General features: G+C 41.6%; 1 protein-coding gene across 3 annotated transcripts in view; it reads right to left on the bottom strand.

Annotated features, from left to right (window-relative positions):
* Positions 1-26,425, bottom strand: part of pard3ba (par-3 family cell polarity regulator beta a) — a 195,437-nt gene that overhangs the window by 133,086 nt on the left and 35,926 nt on the right. For 2 of the 3 annotated variants that reach the window (XM_082524118.1, XM_082524120.1), the window contains exons 3-6: positions 26,108-26,285; positions 14,885-14,991; positions 5,466-5,545; positions 68-154 (exon numbers count right to left, since the gene is read on the bottom strand). In XM_082524118.1, the coding sequence (XP_082380244.1) occupies positions 68-154; positions 5,466-5,545; positions 14,885-14,991; positions 26,108-26,285 (452 nt within the window). The remainder of the gene's footprint in view (positions 1-67; positions 155-5,465; positions 5,546-14,884; positions 14,992-26,107; positions 26,286-26,425) is intronic. The other variant, XM_082524119.1, reaches the window with a different exon arrangement.

Here is a 26,425-nt window from a genome sequence, read left to right as displayed (position 1 = left end):
CCTTTCCTTGCGCCTGCCTGCTTGATTATGAGAGGATGTGAAGAAGAGAGCGTTTATGTGAGCTTACCGTCCATTGAGCGAGGAGCAGTATGGGACCACGTGTATACCCAGGGGCCCACGGTCACCAGGGAACTCGACTGTCCTCGTAAGACTACTGCCAAAAAATACACAAATCGGGGACATGAAATCCTGAAAACGCAGATACAGTAAAAAACAACAACAACAAAAAGCTACACACACTCAACCTTTCCATTTGCATTTTCCTCCAGGCTACACAGATAGGGATACAAATTAGCTTACAGGTAGCCCTGCCAAAAATCGGAATTATGTGTGTGTGTTTTTGTGTGTGGGGTGTGTGCGATTGAGGACGCAGGTGGCTACTTCACCCCTTATCTACCTGCCTCTCAACTACCCAATCTAGCCGGTGGACAAAAGAAGAGAGCAGGAGATAAAAGAAAGAGACAGATAGAGGAGCAGATACAGATGAAACAGAATGAGGTTCTCTAATAATCTCTGCAGAGCCTTGAACTGTGGCTTTTAGCCGCAGATAAACAAGGACAATACCACTAAAGATAAACAAGAAGAGGGCTGCTTTTGATATTGGCTAGAGGAGAGAGGGGGACCTGCACGCTACGAGAAGATCAGAGAACTCCATCTCTGTCTGCAGGTTTGTTCTTATAAACACAATTATGGATCGTGTCTTCACCAAATTAATACAGTACGGAATTAATATACTAGTGCGTGCAGATTAAAAGCATTCTTTAAGTTTAAAACTGCTTTTTTTTAAACTTATTTGTATGCTTTGGACTAATCTCGAGTATATCTGGTTCTTCTGGGCACCAGATTTGTTGCTGATGTGGAAAAAAGTTGTTATCTAGATGGGTTTAGAGTGGAAATTAAACTGTTGACCTTTTTGTTTGAAAGAGCAAAGCCTAAACACAGTGGAGGTTACCCACAATGATATTTTTAACATGTGGATGACAAGTGACAGGTCCTTATTTTTAAAGCAGTACTACTGCTGTGTGTCATGTTATTTTTGTCATTTCATTGTTGTGCATTGTGATGTGATGCAAACCTCACAGCACAGCAGTCTCGCTACCATCTTGTCAACCTTCCCTTTCACTCTTTGCTCCTATCCTTCAGTCACAAATCGCCCCAGACACTCGTCTCCACCCTGCCTGCGCTCCGTTCCTCACCTCTCTTGGGCACTCTCCATCGCTTTCAGGCATTTAAACTCATCTCCCTTCACCTTTCTTTCCATCTCCCTCTCATTCACACGTGTATTTTCTCTTACGTCTACAGAGTTTGATTCGTCTTCCCTCCAGAGCATACCTCCACCTCTCCAGGCTCCTGCTATAACTACAGATAACCCTGTCGTCTGTGAACATCACAGTCCAGGGAGACTCCTGCTGGACCTCATCTCTACATAGGATGGATGTGGTGTGCTTTCTTCTCACAAAAACATGACCAGATTGTTTGTGAAAAATTACAAAATAAATTGCAGTTAAACACAGAGATCTAATTAATGGAAAGTTTTGAATATTTTATCCTCATGGCTCATCTAAGTGTGCAAATCTTCATTTCCTCCTAACTGCATACTCAAGTGTAGTTAAACAAGTCACTGAAACCTTAATTGCTACTAATGTGTGTAACTATAAACTGTAAACTATAAGTCCGTTTGGAAACCAAGTCTCTTAGTTTATTGTAACTAAATGGATTTAATTGATTGGTTCTTATGTAGTACTCTTCTGCTCCACACAAAGAGCTTCATGTCTCATTCGCCCACTCACACTCACATTCACACTCTGATGAACACATCCTGAGATGGAAGTATTTTTCCCGAGGATACTTTGGCAAACAGGAATTGAACCGCCAGCCCTCTGAATAATACAGTGAGCCACAAACACCCCATACCTCTTAAAAAGTTATGTGTACACGTAAAACCATGACTTCAGTCATCTGGAGAATGAAGCAAAGCCTAATATATTACATTACATTCATTAGGCGTGTGCCATTTGTCCACTGTGAGTCTGTGGATTCTGCCTCCACAGAAAGAAGTCGTCCAAACTTTACGAACGAGCAAATAAACATCTGTTTAGTTGTAAAGTAAAGGTACTTTTGACCCGACATCACTGGGTGAAAGCACAGCTGTGTTTTTAGCCTGTAGCAGGGGAAAGGGAGACTCTTTCATGTCCTTATTTCAAGGGATATTTTCATTTCAATTCAGTTTTATTTATATAACACCAAATTACAACAGCAGCCACCTCAAGGTGCTTTATATTGTAAGGTAAAGCCAATAATGGAGAGGAAACCCCAACAATCAGCCCCTATGAGCGAGCACAAAAGTGTGGAGGATAAACTCCCTTTTAACAGGAAGGAACCTCTGGCAGAGTCAGGCTCAGTGAGATGAGGCCATCTGGTCATCAGAACACAGCCTGGAACATAACGGCGAGTATGAAACCAGATGTGAGATGAAACAGGAGCCCAGGAAAGTGTTAAAACTCAAGGAGATCTGGAGGTAGAAGAAGTCTCCTTGTTCTTATATTATCCAAGATAATAATTCTGTCTTCCATCGTTTAGACTACAGCAGAATCTGCATTTCTTTAAAAGTTTCCCACATAGCAAAAAAGTTACAAGGCAAAAAGTCACAAGTTTTTTAAAAGAAAAATTATGTGTGTGTGTGGGATTTGAAAGGAAACACAAGAACGAGTCTGAGAACAAAAGCACAGAAGTTCAAGTTTTATGTGCTTCACGCACGTACACAAGCCTAAGGACTAGCTGGGATCATTACAACGCACTCCTCCGTCACTGTCACCCTGCTCTCGTTAACCTCTGCCAGGGTCACACACATACTGTACACACACATCCAATTTGCATTCTTATTGCTACATCGCTCGCTCGCAAACACCATCAGTCACATTCCTCCAAATTGAAAATTCAGATACACATATGCATCACATTTACATCTATTAGAGAACACAGTTACATCTAAATTACAGATGTGCACAAACCATGAATTACACAAACGCACGCATGCACACACGGCGTGAGAATTTACTTTCAGAGAGGGTACACAATGAGGCCAGGATTGTTTAGCATCATACAAACACACAGGTACAAAGCTAGTCCTGCATGATCTAAATGTATTCACGCGGTGTTGGGGGGGTTAACAAACAAACAAACAAACACACGCATACACACACACACACACACACACACACACACACACACACACACAGCTTTAGCCCATTTACATTCATATAAAAAACAAACGGTGGCACAAACAAGCTCATCAGAGGCAACAGTAGCTTGTTAGCGCTGCACGCTAATATGCAGAATAGCGCCGCTCACCCATTTTAGCATCCCACTGACACAAACACAAACAAACACAGTCATTCCACTGGGGAGGGGTGCGAGGGCTGGGACTGGAGGGGGGGGGAGCAGTGGGATGGATGAAAAGAGCAACGAGGAGTGAGACAGATGGAGCTCCCACTCTTGGTTGACTTCCTCTACGTCGACAGAGGCCGAGTGTCTAACACACTCGCAGCCGGGACTCCTGAAAATGTGCCCTCGCTCGCTCACCGTGGTGTCTTCAACTGCCAACCATCTGTTACCATGGCAAACTATCTGTGAGAGCCGTGCCTCCATTGTATCACGGGGCTGTCAAGACACCACTGTACTGTAAAACACTGAAGAATCACCATCTGTCATTCCAGCCAAGTCCTCCCTTCTGAGCGCCCGCGACTCTGAAAAGAGCCATTTTCTAATCGGGGTGACGGCCTTCCTGGATGAGACAGGTGAAGGGGCTGTGGTGCAGGGTTTAATTGTTACCATGGTTACTGTGACTGACAGCCTCAGAGAAAGATGAAAAATGATGATATGACTCCCGTCGAGCCGGACGTCTGCAAGTGATGACTCCAAAAAACAAAAAAAGGTGGATGCTTCCACGGTGAGACGTCTATTCAAGCCTGAATACTGTACATTCACTCACCTGTACACACACTCACACACATTTGACTTTTACAGGTCAGCCAGCAGTGCTTGGCCAATCATGATCAGATTATCCCAGAATTATTACACCAAAACCACCAGAAGCCACGCCTCCATAAAGACACAAAACAACCATCATTAGCCAAAAAATACCAAAACCCGAGCAACAATAAGTGATGCATCCTGACCACTGTGTGACACAAAACATCTGCAAGGTACACAGACAGAGACACAAATAACCATAAATGATGTCTGCCCGCTTCATGGTTGTTTTGTGTCTTCAGGGAGTTTTTACATGTTTGTGCCGATCCTGGAAACTTGGTGCTGACTGACCCTCAGTGTGCTCTTGAGACAATGAGACAATATAACTCTCACCCTTAAATGTATGAAATAACTTTAAACGGCCTTTGCTGTCCACAGTGCTTACCAGATCATTGCGTGTCACCTAGTCAGACTTAATTAACCTAATTGTGAAAGCGCTGAACTCAGCCTAATTAACCCTGTCAGCTATCTCACTGCTAACACGGGAAACCAAACATCTTTAGAAATCTTCTTTCTTTTAATGATTGCCTAAATGCTACACCCTGTCATCACACCTGAGACAACAGATACGCTGGTTTCTGATACTAAATGGTGCCTCGGTGCTTGGTTGCTCTCAGGAATCGAAGGAGCGATCCTACCCGGATATACTCGATTACCTCAGACGTAACACGAGTTTAGCAATAATTCAGTTTTTGGAGGTTTTTGAGTTGGTTATAACTAAACCAGATATGCAGATTGCTGGGATGACCGGAGTGCACGGCACACAGGAAGAAGTTATAATCAAACTTAACTGAATTAATCATACTCAGTATGCTGACAGTGACATAAGCCAGTGTCTGACGCCACATTATCTACAGATAATGTGCTAAACACTGACAGTCTGATTAATCAAAAGTAAAATAAGGATATTAAGTATTAATTCAAAACATTATTAGTAGCCCTAGGTGTAACATTAATATCCCCAGCCTTCCTTTTCATCTAGACTCCAAGTACAGCTGTGCAACACTGCTGTAAACTGAGCTTGGGGCTATTTTTAGATCTAAAATCAGATCTGAAATCTGAAAAAGACTCTTTAATGAGCTTTTAATCTTGGCTTTTCATATTCCTCTGCAATATTATTAGTACCAGTGTATCTGCTAGAATAAATTTGAACTGTTATTTGCATTTATGCAATAATCCAGGCCCACACTCACTTCTGTTGCAGCCTAAACAGATGAACAACTGTCCCACCCACAACCTCATAATGGGTTACACACACACACACACACACACACACACACACACACACACACACACACACACACACACACACGACTGTTTAATCCTGTCATAGTGTCGGGCTGTCAAACAAAGAAAAGAGTCGTAATCCTAGTCTCCATCCCTGTGCCACACCAAGCTACCTTTAAGAGTGACACCTGCACACACACACTTACCTGAAGTTAATCTTGCTCATCTTGGCAGGGGGGTCTTCTGCAAGTCGGTCCAGAGCTCCTTTCAGTACATTGCCGATTTCCTGTATTAGACATGAACAAACAAACAAAAACATTAAGTCGTTGATAGCTGCAATGACAAATGAACAGTTTTTGACCTGTACGCGCGCTGAACAGCAGCCGGTCGGGGAACACGAGGAGGCCCGCCACCAATTAGTAAAACAATCTCACGCCGCCATCAATCACCTTTGGAGACAGTGAAGGGAGAATGACCACCGGACGCTGAGCTCTTACCACACGCCGCTGTCCTTCCTTCACTCTGTGTACATTTCTATCTATGTACTTCTCCCTGCCCTCCCTCCCCCTCCTTCATCCATCCCTGCCCTGTTTGTCGGGGCAAGCCTCTATTTTTAAGTCTACGAAGAAAAAACACAACAAAAAAAAATCAACAACCCTGGGGCAAACGAATAAAAAGGAAGAGGGAGAGAGAGAAATGTGGGAGCAAAGAAAGAAAGCGACAGCGTCAAACTGTTGTGAGACGCTCAAACACACTCGAGGGGTGGGACTGAGAATTCGCCCCAGATCGGTAAAGACAAGAGGGGAGCAATTAGGTCCTTCTGCCTTGTCACTTTCATTGTGTCACCAGTACTAATGGCTGAAAAGCTCCCCGCCCACCAGCCCACTACTTAGCAACCCCACCACCACACCCAACTCCCCTATGGACCCTCTGTCACAGTACAGAATAAATATATGCTTTACATCTCACGCGCGCACGCGCTTCCTGCAGATATTACCTACACATACCGTCTCTGCAGAGCTGCAAACGTGGAAAAAAAACATGATGTGTTTATGAATACAAACACATATGCTGCCTGCACAAATAGTGACCCACTTATCTGGGCTATGTGAGATTACCCCCCCACCTACAATGGAGCACATGTGTGCGGGGGCAGAAAAGATGAGCTGGAGGCTCCATTGTTGCTGTGCATCTTCCCGCAACGCCATTAGCTAACGCACACGCAACACATGCTTCTCCATCTTTGGTACATCCTCATCACAGAGTGAGGAATGGAGCCCTTGGGAATGCGAGGCTGGCAGGAGTGCAGGTGAACACGTGTAACGTGAACATGCGCGCTTAGCTGTACATCCCGTTTTAAAGGAACTGTACCATGAAAAGGAACTGCAGCACCACGCACACATTAGGTACAGTAGCATAAAATCCTCCCCGTGTGCCTGCGTCTCTTCTAAAATTACATACGTTTTATAAGATAGGAGATGGAAGGGTACATAAACACACACATAAACCTGCATATATTTAATGCTTTAACATTAAGGGATCGCGCCAATCTCTGATTGGGAGCACTCAGGTTTAAGTGGTTGTAAAAACAGCAGAATCCCTGCTGTGCTCAGCCAATCAGCTTGCCCCTCTCGGTGTTTATATCTCAGCACACTTAAGAGGAACATTAGTGTCATTCCAGCCTCTCTAAGGAGAGTGAAAAGGCTGCAGTGTTTGGGTTTGCAATAGTAAAACTTTTAGAGATGAGATGTTTGTTATATTAGTGTACTTATGTAACGGATACCCATACTAACCCATGTGCTACTGGGCTATAAGGTCGTCTCCTTGTGCATGTCTGGACTGATCCCAGTGCAGTTGCCATTTTAACATCGCTCCCTGAAAGTCCCCTTCGGACCGACTGTATGCACTTTCTGTAACTTACAGATTTGTCCTGAGACAAAAACGATCTAGTTTTCACATGGAGGATCATTATGGGAGCTAGGTCTCCCAGTATGACTCAGAACAAACTGGACTTTTTCAAGTTCAAAGATGATGCATCAGATCAGGAGGTGTGTATGCTAAGGTTTGTAGTATATGAACCTTGAATTAGTTAAATGGGACATTTACTCACACTGCTGGATGCATAATGGCCAACTCTGAGTTCAGTATCTTGCCCAAAGGTACTCTGAGAAGCAGATTGGAGTAGCCAGGGATCAAACCACCAAAATTCCAATTGGAAAATGACCCGCTCTACCTCCTGAGCCGCCCTACTCCAAATTATCAAGGCATCTCAGGGAAGACGTTAGGCAGAAACTATCTGAACTGTGGTACGTGCGCCTGCCATTATGCTCATGGGCACGCACAACCTCCTTGCGACAAGAATAACGTGATGGTTGCTCAGTTATTGGACTGCAAATAGTTGCAATGATTAACTGGTTGCCCTGAATTTGAGCATGTGAAACATTCAAATTCTAAGTGACCACAATCACAAAATTGAACAAGGGGCCTCACGGGACCGTGTTCTGGCTCTGCAATCAGAGACAGACTAGCAAAGGTCTGCACATTTATAACCACAGACACAGACATGCCAGTATGTTGCAATCAATCTGAGTCAGTCTGTGGTGTTGACTATAACCCATGTGCAGCACATCTCTTTGCAGTAAGGGACTTGACTTGGTTGTATGCCTGTATAAAAGCAAGGTTGCTGAGTACCTATGTCGTTTTTCAGTTAAATTTCTGTCCTGCAGTAATGATGTCACTATGTGTGGAGGATATTCTGAATTTTTAAATCTATGAAGTTATGCTGGATTCTGAATAAAAGGAGTTAATTTGGATTCCTGCTTTAGGTGAACTTGTTTGTATGTAGAAGGCAACAGATTTGGGAAATTTCCCCAATTCACCACGAACACAATTCCCAGCTCAAACTGATGATCACTAACAGCAAACCAACTGCATCATTTTGCATCTTTTACTGTCATATTGACACCAAAGTCACTTTGAAGACGGCAACTAACTGCAAGTGGTTGCAGTCCTGGTCCCCATGAGTGAAGCAATTATTGTAAACAGTCACAGTAAGTTTGGTTGTGTTGCAGTCTTTAACCACTGTTTTCCCCATGCGTGACTGTAGCATAACATAATCTTCCCGCACCATGTGCACCACTTTCATCCTTTTAATATGCAAATGAAACATAAGCAACAGGACTGAAAGACATCCAGCGGCGCATTAGGAGACACCCATGAAGGGGAGCTCATTTTAAAATCAGGTTTTTGAGTTGTAAAAGATTTTCATTGCACCTCACACTGATGACTTTAGTGTGATCAGCACTATTCGTTATTTTAACACTTATCTTTACCTTTTTTACACCAGTGTACAATAATGTCCCATCAGCAAACACTTTGTTTACTTCTGACTGATTAAAGTTCATATTCAGCTTCTTTCACTATTTTTAAAAGAATATTATATGAAGCCACAGTCCTTTTCCACAAGCATAAGATAATGAGCATTAAAACTCAAGTATTGTTTAGCTCTGATAACATCTAAACCCCCTCTGAGCTTACACATCCGATTGACACTTCAGCTTCTGTCTTAGCTTAAAAACGGACAGCGCCTTTTATCACTTATGGTTAAAGTGATACTTCCAACGCTTCAGCTTGTGCTTACTCTTTGTGCTATCACGTAAGCTCCTTTCAGCACCGTCTCTTCAGCTGCTATTGTCTGGGTATCCCATATGAATATATAATTTTTTTAAAAACCTGATGAAAATCAAAACTTTAAATGTTTCAGATGCTTCAAGTGCAGTTTTGACACTTGTTTTTTTTTAAGAAATCATTATGTAATCTAGTTTCCTCTCTGAGTGATTAAAATGTGGCAGGCTTTGTGGTGCCAGGACGAACACTCAAATAAGTTGCGAAACCTGTCTGAAAAGCTGCCTAAGCACGACTAACAGGTTGTCTTCTCTGTTATTGTGCCGCACGGCGCCAAACACGTTTCTGTTTGGAGGCAGAGTCGACGCTGTGAGTGACAGGGCGGTGCGCAGACATATGAGAGATGAGATATTTGTGTGTGTGAGCTGTTGTTGTCAGACAGATGAGTAATGAGGTGTGTGTGCCTCTTCCGTGTATTTCCTGTAGCAGCCTAGTTTGAGAAATAGCGTGCGTGCACGTGTAGGGGAATGTGTAACCGTGGGATCACAGTTTCGATGTGCTCGCCGGTGCCCCCTGACCCTCGTCATATCCATCACATCAACTGACTGCCGCTGCTTGTGCGCTTTCTCACACATTGTCTTTAAAAAAAACACACAAATGCACCGCTAAATGCTGAAGCTTTGGAAACGTCAACACCAGATGAACACGATAAAGTACGAATGACTGTTCAACTGCACTGCTACACCTCGACATATTAATAATGAGACAAAAACGTGAGAGAGAAAAAGTGAATGAAGAAATATTATCCAAGTATTATAAGAAGGGAGAGTGCAAAAGGTGAGAGGAGCAAGAGAAAAAGCAACAGCTCCTGCAGTTAGCGGGGTAGCATTAAATGTCTCATTTATTAGCTACGAACATAGCAGGAAGTCTGGATCAATTAAAGGGCCGACTGCATGTTTAGCACTGTTCAGCCTTTTGCAAGTTTCATTAGCTCTTCAGATATAAAGGGAAAGGCTAAGAGAGGTGTGTGCTGCATGCGAGTCAAAGAGAGAGAAGTGGAACAACCTTAGCTTTCACCATAGCAGGCAGTGAAATCAATTAAAGGGGCAGGATGCATATTTATCACCTTATCAGGCTGAATTAGACTTTATCTAGCTTTCAATACCTACTTCAAGACAGAAAGGGACAAAAGTGTGTATGTGTGTTGATTTAAGTGTGTGTTGATTTGAGTGAGTGAGTGTGTGGATGAGAGTAAGGGGGTTTCCAGAGGAGTTGGTACAGTGGATGAGGGAGGATGAAGTGATAGCGTATTGATCTAAGGAGTCCATCAGGCCGAGGACTCAATATGCCCAAGAGCTGTGACGGCCTCACAAGCTTTCACACAAACACACACACACGACACTAAGGCTCCCTTTCCTCCTCCACACGTCGCCTACATCATACATAAATTCCACAGGCGGGATCGCAGGCCTTGATCAGATTACTGATTACTGCAGCCGTGAGCAATCATTAATTACTTTAAGACTAATCCCTGATTCTTACCCTGCAAATCTTTTAACAGCTAAAGAAACACATGAGTGAATAAGCAGGAGTTAAGGTTCACGGTAACGCACTCAAGAGCACAAATAAAAATCTTGAAGCTCCCGGGTGTGAGCAGCTGAAAAAAAAAACGGTTTTCTGATCTTAGTAAGTTCACGTGGATCAGAAAGGGAGAGCACCATTCAATGCTTAACTCAAGTCAATTTGACTTCAATTCAATTTATAAACACGGCAAGTAAAAAAAGGCTAGTGAGAAGTAGAGATGGCACGATACCACTTTTTTATGTCCGATACCGATACCGATATCATAAATTTGGATATCTGCCGATACCGATATGAATCCGATATAGTGTTTTTTAATCAACAAAACTGTTTTTTAAATATCTTGCTGCATTTTGTATAAGTTCATACTCAAGTTTAAAACAACTACACTAAAGCTATTCTGTTATACCTGTATGCAAAAAAAATATTTCATAGTTCAGCAACACTGATCAATCTAATAAACTTAAACCTACACCATCCTCACTATTCTGGTATTTTAAAGAGTACTTAGCATAAATATTAAGCAACCTAACTAATAGGGTTCCAACTCCCAGCAACAACAAAAATAAATAAAAAATAGGGAACCACCCCTCACGCTCCACCTCATGATGCTTAATCGACGTAATCAACCTTAATTTGATGCAGTGTGAAAAAAAAAAAATGCACAGAAATCAATTATTTTTCAAGAAATATTAAATAGATTCAACATCTTTCTTCAACAAAATTGCAGACTGCACAGATGGTACCTTCCCAAAGGAAAAAGTACTATAGCTTACTAGGGTGTATGTACGTGTATGTATGTATGTATGTATGTATGTATATATATATATATATATATATATATATATATATATATATATATACATACACACACACACACAAGTAAGTAATACAGTAATGGACTTCTATTCATTTTGCATCAAATTAAAACTTTGGCTGTCAGATAATTATTTATTGAAAGCTAGACATTTTAAATGAGAATAAGAAAGAAAAGTATGTCTTTGTGCCCCCTTTTCCCTGTTAATGCCCTATCGGCCCCCCTGGCTAAACTTTGCTAGATCCGCCCCTGCACAGTTACCAGCCGTCAGCTGCGAGAAAAAGATCCTGGAGTAGAAAGTAATATTAAATAAATTCTAACAACAGCTTATCAAGCTTAAACGTGCTGCTGTTGTTCAGCCGCTGGTTTCCTCTTTCTGGTGCAAAGTGGGCCAAAAGCAAACTAGAGACACGGACTCGCGACAGAAAAGCCGATCAGCTGATCGTTAAGCAGTTTCATGATCGAAGTAGCAGCAAGAAGAGGCAGTCGCTTGTTAAGCTTAACGCAGGAATGCTTTACAAACATTCAGAGATGGACTTACACACTTGCTTTACTTCTCTCAGGATAACTTTGTCGGAGATGAAATGCCGGGTTGCTAGCGAAGCTCCAAATGCTATCCAGACCACCGACAGGTCCCGCATGCCACAGCCGCTCTATCACGTGATGCATACTGCTCCGACGTGCTAACGTTCTGAGGTGAGTTACGGCGTGTTGCAAGTTTTGTGAGGTGCTTTCGTGATATTTAATGGATCGGATTACATTTTTTATTTTTCTCCGATATCCGATCCAGTAATTTAGTACAGTATCGGACCGATACCGATACTTAATATCGGATCGGTCCATCTCTAGTGAGAAGAAAGAACTTGGTGCATCCTGGGAAGCTGCCAGCAGCATAGGCCTGTTGCAGCGTAACTAAGGGAGGATTCAGGGTCACTTGATCCAGGTGAAAAAAAACTTTAAGACAAATCTTTAAAGTAGAGACTAGAGTAGTGTCTGTCTCCCAAATCCAAACTGGAAACTAGTTACACAGAAGAGAGGCCTGAAAGCTGAAGGCTCTGCCTCTACTCTTAAACATCCTACAAAGTAAGTCAAAAAAATTTAACCAACAGTCTCAAGGCCAAGTGCTTAAAGATGATACAGATGATGATTACTTAAATGTGAGTCATGGGTTATAAAAAAAAACAACAAAAGCTGCCTTTTCCAACACCTTTCTCTGGAGCTGGATACCTTTAATAATCAAATTCACTCAATCTCGGTCAAGAAAAGTGGTTTATGTTGGAAATTAATTCAAGAGCTAGAGGTCACATCTCTGTCAGACTGTTCTTAGATCCACTGATACTGAGTAAAAGTTTATCTTGTAATTGTCATCTTAGTTGAGAGTATTTGACCAATATTGCTAAGCACAAAGTATAGCCAACGGTAATGTGAAAGTTTTGCTGGTATTCTGTCAGATAACAGTTTATTACAGCTCATTCATAAGGGAGCATCACTGTCTGCAGCAGGTCCCATAGCAATCCATTCAAAAGGTCATCTCACTCTGAATCACTCAAATCCATGGTGGCACTGGAAAAACAGGCCAGAAAATCCTCAAAGTCAGGAGCACAACTACTCTTAAGCGTCTTATTTGTACACATAAACAAAAGACAAGTTGGGCAGTTCATGTGGGGACACTGTTTGCAGTCACCCTTTCTCACAATAGCACCAAAGCTCCACATCAGACTCACTATGTTCTCACTATGGAAAATACTGAGGTGAGGGTGCTTCCTGGGAGGAGAATGCACAAAGGGATACATGACATTAGGGGTGGGCGATATAAACGATATACGATAGAAACTATATAAATTTAGCCAACGATAGAGATTTTGACTGTACCGCTCTATCGCGATAGCGCATGTTGATGATGTCAACAAGCTGTGCCTGTTTTGGTCGAAGATGGCCTCACATTTAATATCCATTCTAGAATATTTTGGTATACAAAAGGAGTTCATGGTGCCCTCGTCCTGTGGCTGCAAAGCCCTCAAAGCAAGCTCAAATCATGACTCATCCACCACCGTGCTTTACAGTTGGTATGAAGCATTTGTGCTGATTAGTAGTGTTTGTTTGTTTTTTTTACTTCTGGACAAACGTGGTCTTGCTCATTATACCCAAGCATCTCAAATTCGGTCTCATCTGGACAAAGAACATTGTTTCAGAAGTCATGTGGTTTGGTCTCAGGTTTTTTGTAATGGCTCTGAGCATTGCACCGTCTGACCTTGGTGTGAAATTGCTGTTAGGAGATTGTGGCACTATGTTAACACCCATCTGAATTCTCACAACCAACTAACTACCAAAACTTTTATTTTATAGAGGTGTTCACACTGGCTGATGATCATTTGATTACGTAACCTATTAATTCCTATGGAAGCGGTAAGAGTGTACTTGTGTTTTAAGGGAGTACACAGTAAAAACTCATTCTCACAGGACTCCATGCACACTTATATGCTCTGTCAGACCAGACTGTTTTCGTCCTGTATCTGATATTACTGCATACCCAACAAAAAAAAAAAAAAAAAAAAAAGACCCTCTCTGTAAGGTTGCAGCTTCTTACAAAAAGGCAAAATGTGACTTCCTGGTAGGAAAAGAGCCTACAGCCATTGCTGTCCATAGAGCCAAGCCACTGGTGTGGCTTTAAATGACAAAGCAACATAAAGAAACACTGTTAAAAAGAGTCACATTTTAAAAACAACATCTTTACAGGCCTTGTTTTTGTCTGGGTTTAAATAAGACTGCAGCAGTCGAAAGCAGGGATTCATCTGTCATGCAGCAAAGAGATGTGGATTTATGTAAACAGTTCTAAGGACACTTTAAATCATCTATAATGAGCCTGTTCATTTTGGTCCAGGCGTGCTGTTTGAAGCACACGAGGCCCGACATTTCTTGGACAGAAAATACGGGCTCTGTCATTGTGTTTACACGATGCCCACTGATGCCTGTGTTCTGCTTAGTCACCGCTGAGTTGAACACAGCAGGAGTAAACAGCAGGGCTCCTTCTCCTCCCTACCTCTCGCTACCTGAGTTTTCCTGACACACACATACAAGTGTGACCTCACCTCGATCTAGTCCTCCACGCACATTCAATAACCCACGGAGGACAAAAAAGTCGGCCTTAATGGCGGCCCGTTTCGAAAAGAGGCCGAGCGCTTGAAAAGCCGATCCTTTCAAAGTAATGCCTGGGGCAGAAAGCTGGACCACAAGAGGGATATTCAAGAGGTTTCTCCATTTGTCTTCAGTGAGTGAAAGGCAGAGACCAAATATGCAACTGGAAATACAATATGTTCATCTCTCATATTTATTTACTGTTCTCTTGCTTTCACTGAAAAACTAGTTTTACCCTGCAGGAGTTTAATCAATGGAGAGTGAACATTGAATTTCTGATGGAGCTCTTTTATTGCTCCTTTTAGAAAGCAATGAAATGAGGAAGACAAGAATACCTAATATAAATAATCGGAATATCTAACAGCCTATTTTCTCATCACGTTTAGTTGGCCAAAGGTAACGGCAGACATCAGTTTCACTGAGAAACAAAAAAAATCTAATTTTGAAGTTATTTCCTGTGTAACTCACCGGTTCAAGAGATCCGTTGCTTTGCTTATCAGGTGGAGGTGTGGCTGTCGTCTCAAGGGGCGGGGCCAATGCAGAGTCGCTGCTGCTCCTCACCAATAGAGGTGTATCTGTGATGAGAGACATGGGCGTTAGAGACAAAGATAATGAGAGGATGCCGTCGGCTCCATCTGTGTTTGTCTTTCGTGTGGTACGCTGTTGAAAAGAATCAATATTATATTAGCTCTCTCAACTCCAAACCCACTGTGGGTGATGAGAAGAGATGAAATCAGAAGAGCAGAGGAGGAAAAGAAAATGGAAACAGAGTTGGCTTTTGTCTTCCTCGCTAAACATTTGGCCTCCATCGTTTCTAGACAGAAAAACTGTGATGGTTAGACAGGCCCCTGAGGCGCTGGCACGACCGAAATGAATAAAAATTCATTTGAAAGCATCTCGTGACACCCAAAGAAGATATTTTGAAAGAAAACAAAGAGAAAATGACTCCTGATTGAGCACGGCTAATGTATATGCGAAGAGAAACGACACGGGAAATGATGAGAAAGACAAAGTGTTTGGAAAACACGACCAGACAAAAAACACTGATCTCTTTTCAAGGGTTCCCATTTATTTTAGAATGACTCATAGACCCTGAGGGTGGACACGCAGCCACCCCAGCAAGATGCCCAAGCCTCACACCCACCCGCAGAGAGCATTTACATATGACCAGCTGTTGCCTCAACACTCCCATGCGCACACTCGCCGCAACCCCTCAGCCCAGAGAAAGGGAGAGGGAAACAACAGTGGGTCTGATTCCACAATAAAACAATTCGAAAGAAACTAATTTGGACTTTTGTGCTGCCTCTTGCGTTTAAAATCCACCCCAAAGGGAGCAGACGGGTATTTGTGGAGGTAAAACCCACGGTGGAGTGTTTCCAAATGCAACTCGACAGAGGAGAAAATAAAGTCAAGGGGAAAATAAAAAGGCAGAGTGTGAAGTAAACAGAAAGAAGGGGGGGGGAAAAGCTGAGGAGAGAGCCAAGAGATGGTGACAGAGAAAGAGCAGGGTGAAAACCTGGAGAGGGAAGGCAAACAAAATTCTCTCCTTTCATGTAATCAATCTCTCTTTGGAGGGTCAACAACAGGGTCCTGGTCTAACGTGGTCAGAATAGAGAAGGAAAGAAGGAACTGGCAGAGGTCGGGGTGTGTGTGTGTGTGTGTGTGTGTGTGTGTGTGTGTGTGTGTGTGTGTGTGTGTGTGTGTGTGTGTGTGTGTGTGTAGACAGATGAAAAACGATCACTCCAATTGTCCTAGACACACAAACAAATATTCTTTCAGGCTCAAACACACTCATCCACACGTTCAATAATCTGAGTTTGTGTTCATCTTTATTAATTCATTTTTATTACTTATCCTAAACTATCAGCTATTCTCTGCTGACTCTCTGTCTGACACATTCCTTCTACCTCTGCTAACGCTGAATGTCAAAAAAAGACTCAACGCTGACTCGCTACCACCGACGTGATGGGATTTAAGCAAGACGTTCCGAACGAAAAGTAGGAAAAGCTTCAAAAATGTTGGTTTCTTTTAATTAGCACTCAAGTTTTCCTGTTTTTCCCTCTTACATTCAGTTTCTTTTTTTCCTGCTTTGTTGAGGAAAAAGCAGAATGTATGTGGTCCAATTTCAAAAAGCAGACTTTGTGTAGAAATGTTTAAACTACACAGGAAACCGAATGATTTGCGATAATGAAATGTGCTTTGATTTAACAGAGAAACATCCAGAGGAAAAAAAAAAAACGCTATCTCTCGGAGCTCGCATCAAACGGCATCAACGCTTCTCTTTATTTGTCTGTTTCTTGCTATTTGTTAATTTTGTGTGCGTCTAAACTGGGTCACGCTATCTGCACAAACTTCTCATCATTTAAGAAAAAAAAAAACAACTCCTTTAGTGAAAGTGTATTCAAACTGAACACAAAGTGAATTTTAGAAACAGCAACTCTCTGCAAACGTGCAACTCTGTGCATCTCAGACATAAATCTGTCTGATGGAGGTAATGAGGGGAAGAAATGTCAATAGTGCAGGTTGAGAAGTTTCAACAGGAACCAAAAATCAGCACCAGCTTTGTGAAGATAAGAAAACATGGAGAGGGGTCAGGAGGAATAAATCAGAAATGAATGGAAGTTCCTTGTAAACTTAAGAGGTGGAGGTTGAGCTGTAAAGACACAGAGACAAGTATGACGCACACAGCACTAATGCAATGGCTGCTACAGTTACATTCACTGCGTGGGATGAATATACAATGACCTCAAAAGCAGTTCAGTGGCCTAGAAACTGGTCAACGATACCCTGACAACCACAAGTCTCTGACCAGTTGGCAAATGGTTTCTGGAAGTCACTCACGGTTGGTGGCAAAGATGCATATGATGGTGCAGGGAAAATCTGTTTAGTAAGTAGTTGGCAAGTGTTTGCAAACAAGTTGGCATCTTCCATGCAAACTGCAGGCAACTGCAGCAATCTGTTCGCAACCAAACCAATCACAATTAGGTTTTCAGCCTTGCACTATCTTTGCAATTTATTTCACATTGCAAAAGCCAGAAATCTCAAGCAACCACTTGCCAACACGTTGAAGAATCAACAATTTTCCCTTCCTCCGACTGATCCACTGATCCATCTCTAGGCCTGTATGACTGAGACCTACGGTTCTTAACATCAAAAAGCAACAAGTTTGCCAAGTCAGTTTAGACTTCTAAAAGGGACAAACGAATATAGTACTACATTGCTTTTAGGAAAGTGAATACAACATGAAAGTGCCATGTTTTCACTGACATATGAGCTAATTTAACTCGCAGACAGAGACCCCACTTATAACTGATACAGCCTCAAAAATTGAGTTTCAGTTCCACCTTTGGGGTATTTTGGTCTAAATTAGATGCAAATAAATTCGATGAACAACTAAAGCATTTTTATTTATCTTGCTCCATTTGTATGCATTATCTTACTAATATAAATTCTAAAAACGTATACAGCTATATTTATTTGCTACATTTTATACGAGCATTGATTAGTGCATCCCTGTTCCTTCCATTTAACCACAGAAGGCATGTTTACTGTTTAAACATTTCAAGATCAGCATATGCATTTCTAAAGGTCTCCAAGCTCAGAGGGGCCATTTATCGAATGCAGTAAAAACCTGTCATTAGATTTATGGAAAGTGAATGCAGGTAATGACTCACATGTAGTCCTACTGAATGATGAACTGCAAAACGCTGGAACAAACTGCACAGACAGACAGGTTCTTTAAGTGCCAAAATACATGACATCATGTTCATAACAGACGGATCCTGAGATTAGACACACTGAGTGATTAACCCATTTTCCAAATGGCTATAATTGATTTTCTAAAATGAGCTTGAGAAGTAAGGTGCATCATTGTGAAACCTCAGTCAAGAGCCTCCCCCTCCCACACACATACTTTGCTTCAATGTCAATGATGCGACTTTGTAAAGTGACCAAGGCTGCTCCATGGTCACAGTCAGGCTCCACTGCCCAGTGGTCAGCCCCATAAATCCTCCTCCGTTTATCTATTGGAGTCAAATCTGCCTCTATCAATCCTCCAAGCACTTAGAGTCCCAGAGCTTGGCACAGCAATGTGAAGGAACCTAAGGCTCATTAGCATTGAACTCTGACCTGCAGTGACCCCTGGACGGTCAAGCGGTGTCACTAAGGGGCGGGAATATTGATGAGAGTGACAGTTGTGACTCTCTCGGGTCAGTCACTATTTGAACGGTCATAAACAAGACTCTCTCAGAGGAGTTGTTAATCAAAGCTGGCTGTTCTGCTAATAGGGTCTTTAATATTGAGCTAGTACACTGAAAAATACCCAACTTAGCAGCAGCAATGACCACATTCAACTTCCACTAACTGAACAGGCACATCTGGAGCTCCTATTGCCAATTGCAGTCTGCATGTAAACAAACCAGTGTTGAACAATCCCTGCTTTAAACAAAATATTGGCCATGCATTAAGAACATTCATTAGTTAACTTGAAGCTTATATCTAGAAACATGTTATAAAATGTATGTTACATAAGAAGATTCGCCAATCCCTAGGCCCAACTTTGATCTGACAGGCTTGTAATACATTAGTGGAAACCCTGAAATCAGAATCACATCTAAACTGAGTCATTAGAATAATTTAGGTTACACAAATTGAGGAATAATTTATTAAGATACATATTAACGAGTCAAAAGGTAGGAGCTGACCAAACTGTTTGAGGACTTTGATTAAATCTTTAATGATTATAGTGCATGTATGCATATATGTCTGTATATATCCCATCTCCTCCTTAGCGGCTGGGTTTTGTATGAACATCGTCACATATACAGTGATTATTAACATCTATGATGAGCATTTATTAACATCTATGTGCTTTTAAAATAAAGATTCTATAGCCAAATTATTTTGATTTGGCACATAACTTAATGGTCACCAGCATTTGTGTAAATTACAGACTTTTCTTTGAGTCACCACTAAATACAGAGTGAAGAACTGGAAATGAAGTCCTTAAGGTCGACATGACACATCAAATGTATAGAAGGTAATTTACACCATAATTTACACCGTGCTCTATAAAACTGTCATAGATTTGAAAACTGTCGGTGAAAATGGATTTAATAAATAAGTGTTTGAAGTTAAAGGTTTGAGAGCGTGTGTAGTGCCCTCTTGTGCCAGTAAAGAATGCAATGTCACTGGGTTGGTTGTTGCTAGCAGACTCACATTAGCTTATGTTAGCTAACTCGTGACAGAACTAGCTCAGGGGAAAATAAAGAAAACTAAAACTAAAAAAAAACAGTCTAAGGGGATCACTTTTGTACCAATCCTGGCTCCAACACTGAATTTTATGTTAACAAGTATATACAGTTCACTTTCACTCTGTTTCTTAATCAGTAAGCAGTTCTTTATTGTTAGCTAGCTGCACTGAAGCAGGAAAAGCTTTTTAAGCTATTAGCGTTATAGCTAATAGTTGGCATCTGGTAACTGTAGGTTTACAGAGCACTTTATATTGTATTTCAGACTAAACAGGTTTCTATATAGCTTGCAAAGAATACAAATAAATCTAAAAATGTATACATAATTGCTACATGTCCATGTCGCTCCATTTTTAGGTGTTTAGAAACAACCAGTTTTTGCCATCTGACAATATACAGCAGTATAAGACATAAGTATAACAAGATAAATTAACCATAGATCTCCGTTTGTGCCATACATGAGTGAAGCAAAAGCACCCCAGGCCTGGCATATGCTATAAAAATAATATTTAAACAAACTGAGGAGGCTTTGGAAACAGACTAAAAATACGTCTAAATACAGCAGCCTGACATATGGTGCCCTCAGGACAGGAAGTGAGTATCATTCTTGCCCTTTTGGCAAAGTGAACAGAATTTTTTATGTATTTTAAGAACACACACATTTTCTGAATTTAGTATGGAGTCTATTTCGAGAAGCCAGGTGGCAGAACTAAAAACATAGAACGTTTTATTTTAGCTTCGCTAATTCGACAGGACCGTGCACCCACAACCACAAGGTAACCTCCAACTTCAAAACAGATCCCACCCATGAAACTCATCTCAGCTCCCACTTCAAGGCCAGAAAACGGTAGCGCGCTGAAACGCACCCAACTTATGTTCTTCCCTTTATCTTTCCATTGAGGTTTGTGTAACTGGAGAGAGCTGAAGAGAAACTTGTAAACTCTGCCAGCTCTGTGTTTATCTGCCTCAGACTCTCCATCTGCAGCTCTGTGCCTAACTAGGCTGCTTATGCAATTCTGGGAACACAGAGGTTTATTTTAAGAATTTCCTCTTGTTTTCAGTTCTAAAAGTTCTGCAATGCTGCTAGTTCACTTCCAGGGCAAGATGAAAACAAGGATGCATCATGTTTCTGACTGACTGTGTTTATGACTGTGTGCCTTTGTTTGCCGTTGTGTTTGTATGTGCAAGCATGCGTCTGCTATACGGACATTTATTATTATGGACAGCGCTTTGCTCGTGTGCACATTTATATCCGTGAGTGTGTGTGTTTTCATGCCACAGGCCTGTGTGGTCTTGTTTTGCTGGCAATCGATAGAGCAGCCCAGCTCAGGCTGCTCATGGGATGATGCGATAAGGACTCTTTTCCTAGAAGTGTGTGCGCGTGTGTGTCAGTGTAGCAGCAGATCAATGCGGGTCTAATCACCCCACTGGGGCAGCGTGAAGTCCAATCACCCTGTTCAAACAACTGGCCCAACCTGACACACAAACACTTTGATGCCTGACTGATTACTGAATTACTTCTTGTTCTGTCCACCAGCATTCAGCGCGATTACACGCTTTCTTATAATCAGATTATTGTGAATAATAAGATTTAAGTAACTCTGTGATTAAAGCATTCACATGGTTTGGGGTAACTTAATTTTCCTACTAACTCTCGTTTCAATGACTTGTTGGTAAATGCTTTAGGATGTGTTGTAGCCTGCATGATACATGTTATTATCCCACAGCTGTGAGGCTCTCTACATCAGTTAACTATGAACATTCTTGGATAATAGAAAGATGAAAGGTCGGTACATGAGACAGGAACACCGCTATCAGCTAATGTTCTCACTTGTAGTTTGACTAAGATAATCGAGTTAAAGTGTTTACACACAGTGAGGTCTCGAAGCCTTTAGACAAAAACAACCACAGTGGATTTAAATCAAACGAGTGAAGTGAAAAGCACAATGTTCAGCTTTAACTCAAGGGGTTTAATAAAAGTATTGCATTACTTGTTTAGGAATTAAAGCCATTTACAGCCATCAGGGAGGGTCTGAGGAGAGGGCATGAACGGCAGGACCAGCTCAATGTTCCCAAGCCAGAGAAAAATGGAGAGCAAAACAAATTCTCAAAGCGCATTTGCACTGTCGAGGTGGAGGGCCTTTCCCCTCCAGAAGTAGACATTAGCACGATGGAAGACCATAGCTGCTGGCTCCGGTGCTGCTAATGTCTGAACCCACTGCTCTCTCTCCTTCTCTGTCTCGCCATCAAGGGACCATCCTGCCATCTGTAACCACTGCTGAACCATATGAAGCTCTTCTACGATTCTACGCTTGATTTATTTTACCAAAATAAAAAATAAAAAAAGAGGGTAAAGGCTTAGAAAAAGCCTAGCATAGACTCATTGAATGATCAGTTTCAATCACTGAGACTGAATGCCAATTACCCAAATCACACCCAACAACTGGGGGAAGTCAGCCACCCACCTCTCATTTCAGGGTATTAACATTATTTCTCATATGAATTTTATAGCCTGTGTCAATTCACTCTGTTTACTTTGCACTGATCAGGATGTCAGACCGAACCATCTTGAATCAATGCAATACAATTTTTATACTATAATATATTAATATATTAGCCATTAGAAATGACAGCACCAAAATATTGGCAAATAGCTAATATCAACCAATATATCAGCCCCATCAATCTGTCAGGCTCCAATTAGAATAGCAAATACTTATTTCATAAAGTAGAATAGAATAGAACAGAATAGCCTTTTATTGCCATTGTGCATTTGAAAAGTGGTTTTCATGGGCTTTGTAAGTCCTATTTTTTCTATTATTTTATATAAGAAGAAAAGATTTTCTGCCATCACTGTTCCTCTATTTTTATGAGATTACTGTAGACCAATGCTCGCTTTCCTACTCCTATATTTCTTTATCTTTTGATAAATCTGCAGCATTAAAAACCACCCTGAATCTTTGCTTGCACTTTAAGCACTGATGCACAATCAATTAACAACATTACTTTTGACACTTCATTTGCTATTCTTCATATTGATTCCTGCAGTATGTCTATGATATCTCTGTGTTCTGGTTTAAATAAGAGAAATGGGTCAATCGATTCCTAGGGCTAATTTTAACAACCTGCGCAAGCATGTATTTCATAGGCTGCATAACCTGAGCCTATGCGATCCTGTGAATTAAACCTCTCTCTATCAGGTCTGACTGTTTACAACCCATCGCTTTGTCCTTGTCTCCAGACATGATGTTACTCCAGAGCAAGATATGATGTAACACCCGGTTAACAACCAAACTCGTTACAGCAAGAAGGACAGCAAACACACACAGACACACTCCCGTAAGACTTTCCCGGCAGTAGATATATGGGCGCTTTGGGTGCGATTGGTTGGTTAACTTGCATGCAGATTCTTTTGTGTCATTGTGTGCGCGCGTGCATGTCCGGATGACAAAAGTGTCCTTTATTGCGTCTGGCTCCCTATGAGGGGCGTCACAGGGTCACATCATAACTAAGTTAGTCAAGGTTCAGCAGGGCTGGAGAGCAGGTTGCGGGGTGGGAGCAGGAAGAGGTCCCACTGGGTTAAAGACAGGGTGGAATAGGCATATCGGGTTTGGAGAGGGGGGGTTGGCTGGAATTAGTCCATTCATGCTTGGCTGGACCCTGGGCATGCTAACAGGCTACAGTGCTAATCTAGTTAGAGCTGGAAGCCATGCAGACACAGGGAAAGCGGGGTTGGATGGGAGGGTGAGAGAAAAGATTTCCTGGGGGTGAGGGGGGTCAAGGTCTAGGGCCTCGGCTGTGGAGCTAGATGGCAGGTGGTTGAAGCTGAATAGCAGAAAAGGGAAAAAATGAGTGGGTCGAGAGGCGAGAAGGCAGATGATGGGGCATGGGTGAAAGTGGGCACACAGAGAGGGCTAGCAAAGGCCAGTTGTATGCGTGGGGGTATCACACTGTTCCTCTACGGTTAACAGATGGAGGGAGGAGAATGAAAGGGGTTGCAGGGTGACCCAGTGATTAGACAGACCCTTATTAAATCACATCAAGGCTCTTTTATCTTGCTTTTCATCTTTCACTTGGTCACTTGGCACTCAAAAATTAATCAATCCAAGGCCCAGGAATGGAAAAGAATGAGGGAAAAATTCTGCTCCGATTATTTACAGTAAAATGTATCTATAGCCGGAGCAGCCTACAGCCCAGACAGAGCAGATATTTCACCAGAGGCTCCCTCAGGCTTCTGACTGAATACTCTTCTTATGCCGTTTCCCCTCTGTAGACCCAGTAACTTCTATACTTTATTTTCTGACTGCAAGGACGTTTACTTTTTATATCAGCTCCACTTCACAAACATAGTAATCTGTCATCCTCCATATTAAACTGATGAGTGCATCAGATTGACTGTGGAATGAGCGGCACCAAACAGCATCAATCCCCCTTGATCGAGTCACCGAGCTTCTAACAGCCTTGGTAAGACTCATTTTTCATAGCCATTCCCACCGTCTGATTTCCTACAGAAGGAGTACATAACAAGACCAGGACAGATCAGAGGAAAAGTCCTACAAGTGACTCAAGGCCACAGGAATTTAAACTTCTCTGCTCGCACACAGAGCTAAACCAGTCTGTCTAAAAACTAAAGCTAAACCAAAAACAGAGACTAATAAATATAAAAGAAGCTGTGCAGCAGGTTGGCATGTATATTTGCAATGCATATTTAAAATTCTCTAGTAGCTTTATTCACACTATGGTAACCACACATCCTCCTACTCGCACCATTCTGATTATTTGAATATTTTAAAAATTAAATCAGCTGTCAACTTTGATCAGCTTTTCTCATTTTTAACATGTATTTGTCATCACTTACTTATATATACAAGGCATGGTGAAGCAGCTTGTATCAAACAACATACATGCTAAACAGTGTTGTTATTAAAAGTATAAAAGACAGACTGGATATAAAGATAATACTGAAGTTGTGCACTGGTATGTAGACTACTGTCTTAATGTTTTACCTCTTTAAACCAAATGTGACCACCTTTGATCACATGGGTACAGCTGGAGAAGTCTCATCTAATCCTAGCACTGCCGAGTTAGCTTGATCAGCATGGTGGATCCATAATTAAATATGATATTAAACAGGACTAAATATGAATGATGGAAAAAAACAGGCTCAACACAAAGTGTAATCTAAATATACATTTGGATTGTCTTGTTCACTGTTTAGTTGCACTAAGACAAAGTTAAAACTACTTGTCACTAAGAAAGCCCCTGAAGGTTCTTATCCAGATCAGATAATATGCTGTTATTATGTTGCCTAGCCTATTGCTAGGCAGTTGCTAAGATGAGTTGTTTTTAGCATTTATGTACTTAAGACACCATATAACAGCATCATATAATTTTTATTTCACAACAATAACATCTCATTTATATACCCAAAACTTCTGTTATGCATGCACTAGTTGATAAAGTTTAATCAGGTAAGTAACCAACCTTGTGTAGATGTCACAAAGGGAAAACTAGGTAAGCTAAACCTATTTGTAATGAATCTGAAGGGATGGACTCGCTTTTAGAGCCTGCCTCAAGTGGCCAGTAGAGGAACTGCAAGCTTTGACATCTTGTGGATTGACTTAATTTTGACTTTACCTTCACATCTTCTTTGTCAGTTGGTATCATTGCCATAGCTTGGCTAACTTATAGCAGCAACAGGTTCACTTGGTCAGAATACAAAACTAAATAATGTGAGATGTGGATTTTTTCCCCCAAAGCACTTCACTTATTTTAGAAGCAGAATAATATCCAAAATCAACAGGGGACGATAGGAAAATGATATAACATTTATCAGTCAAGTACCTTAACAGACCTCCCAATCCCAAAGTGTAATTTCAGTGTCAAAAACAACAGGGCTGATGTGTAAATGGGCATTTTCCAATTGTGTTTTTTTAAAATTAAAATGCAACTCAATCCTCAGCAGTTGTTTTTTGTTTTTCTAAATTAATGCTGCATTGCTGCCTCGGTGGCTCTCAGTTGGTTCTCGTTCTTACACTTTGCTCAGACTAAGTAAAGAACGCTAAGTGAGGACGCCAGGAGAGCAGGTTGCGTCAACGCTGCATCTGTTTTCACACGCCATCAAGTTACAGGCAAAAAGTTTCTGTGTTCGGCTTGCATCTGTTCCAGAAATGCACTTTCTGATTCTCTCGCCCTCTCTCACACACACATGCAGTCACACACCTACACACACATACACAGCTGTATCACCATGATACCCCTTCTCACATGCACAAAAAAATGTGTTGATTGAGTATAGCCTCGGTTGTTCAGGTGTTTAAGAGATTTTTGCAGACTCTTCTCTTACATCTGTGTCAGGAAAAGTGTATTTTCACGAGTTGAGGCTCAACTTGCATAATTAACACGTGCACACGAAAAAGTTACACAGCAGGTAGGGACGTACTGGCTTTGAGGACGGCCTCGTTGACTTCGATCTCTCCTCTGTCTTCATCCTGGTACTGCAGGTGGGGGTAGTAGGTGAAGGGCTCTGGACTCGGGGCAGCACTGGACGAGCTGTTAGACATGCTCTCTCGGGGGCTCTCCGTCCTCACATGCTGGGGTTTGTTAAACACTGCCACCAGCTGGAAGACAAACAAAAAAGTTAAAACTGCATCCTAAATGTTCGAAAATATTAAACATGATATGTACACAAATCTGAAACAAACAAGCTTTTCTTGAGACAAGCGTGACAGGATAAACAATATGAGTCCTGGCATATGAA

The sequence above is a fragment of the Aulonocara stuartgranti genome (assembly GCF_965226115.1).
Source record: "Aulonocara stuartgranti genome assembly, chromosome: 23".
In the NCBI taxonomy this organism is placed as follows: domain Eukaryota; kingdom Metazoa; phylum Chordata; class Actinopteri; order Cichliformes; family Cichlidae; genus Aulonocara; species Aulonocara stuartgranti.
The sequence above is the reverse complement of the archived record's forward strand: the minus strand, read 5'-3'. Positions and strand labels throughout refer to the sequence as shown.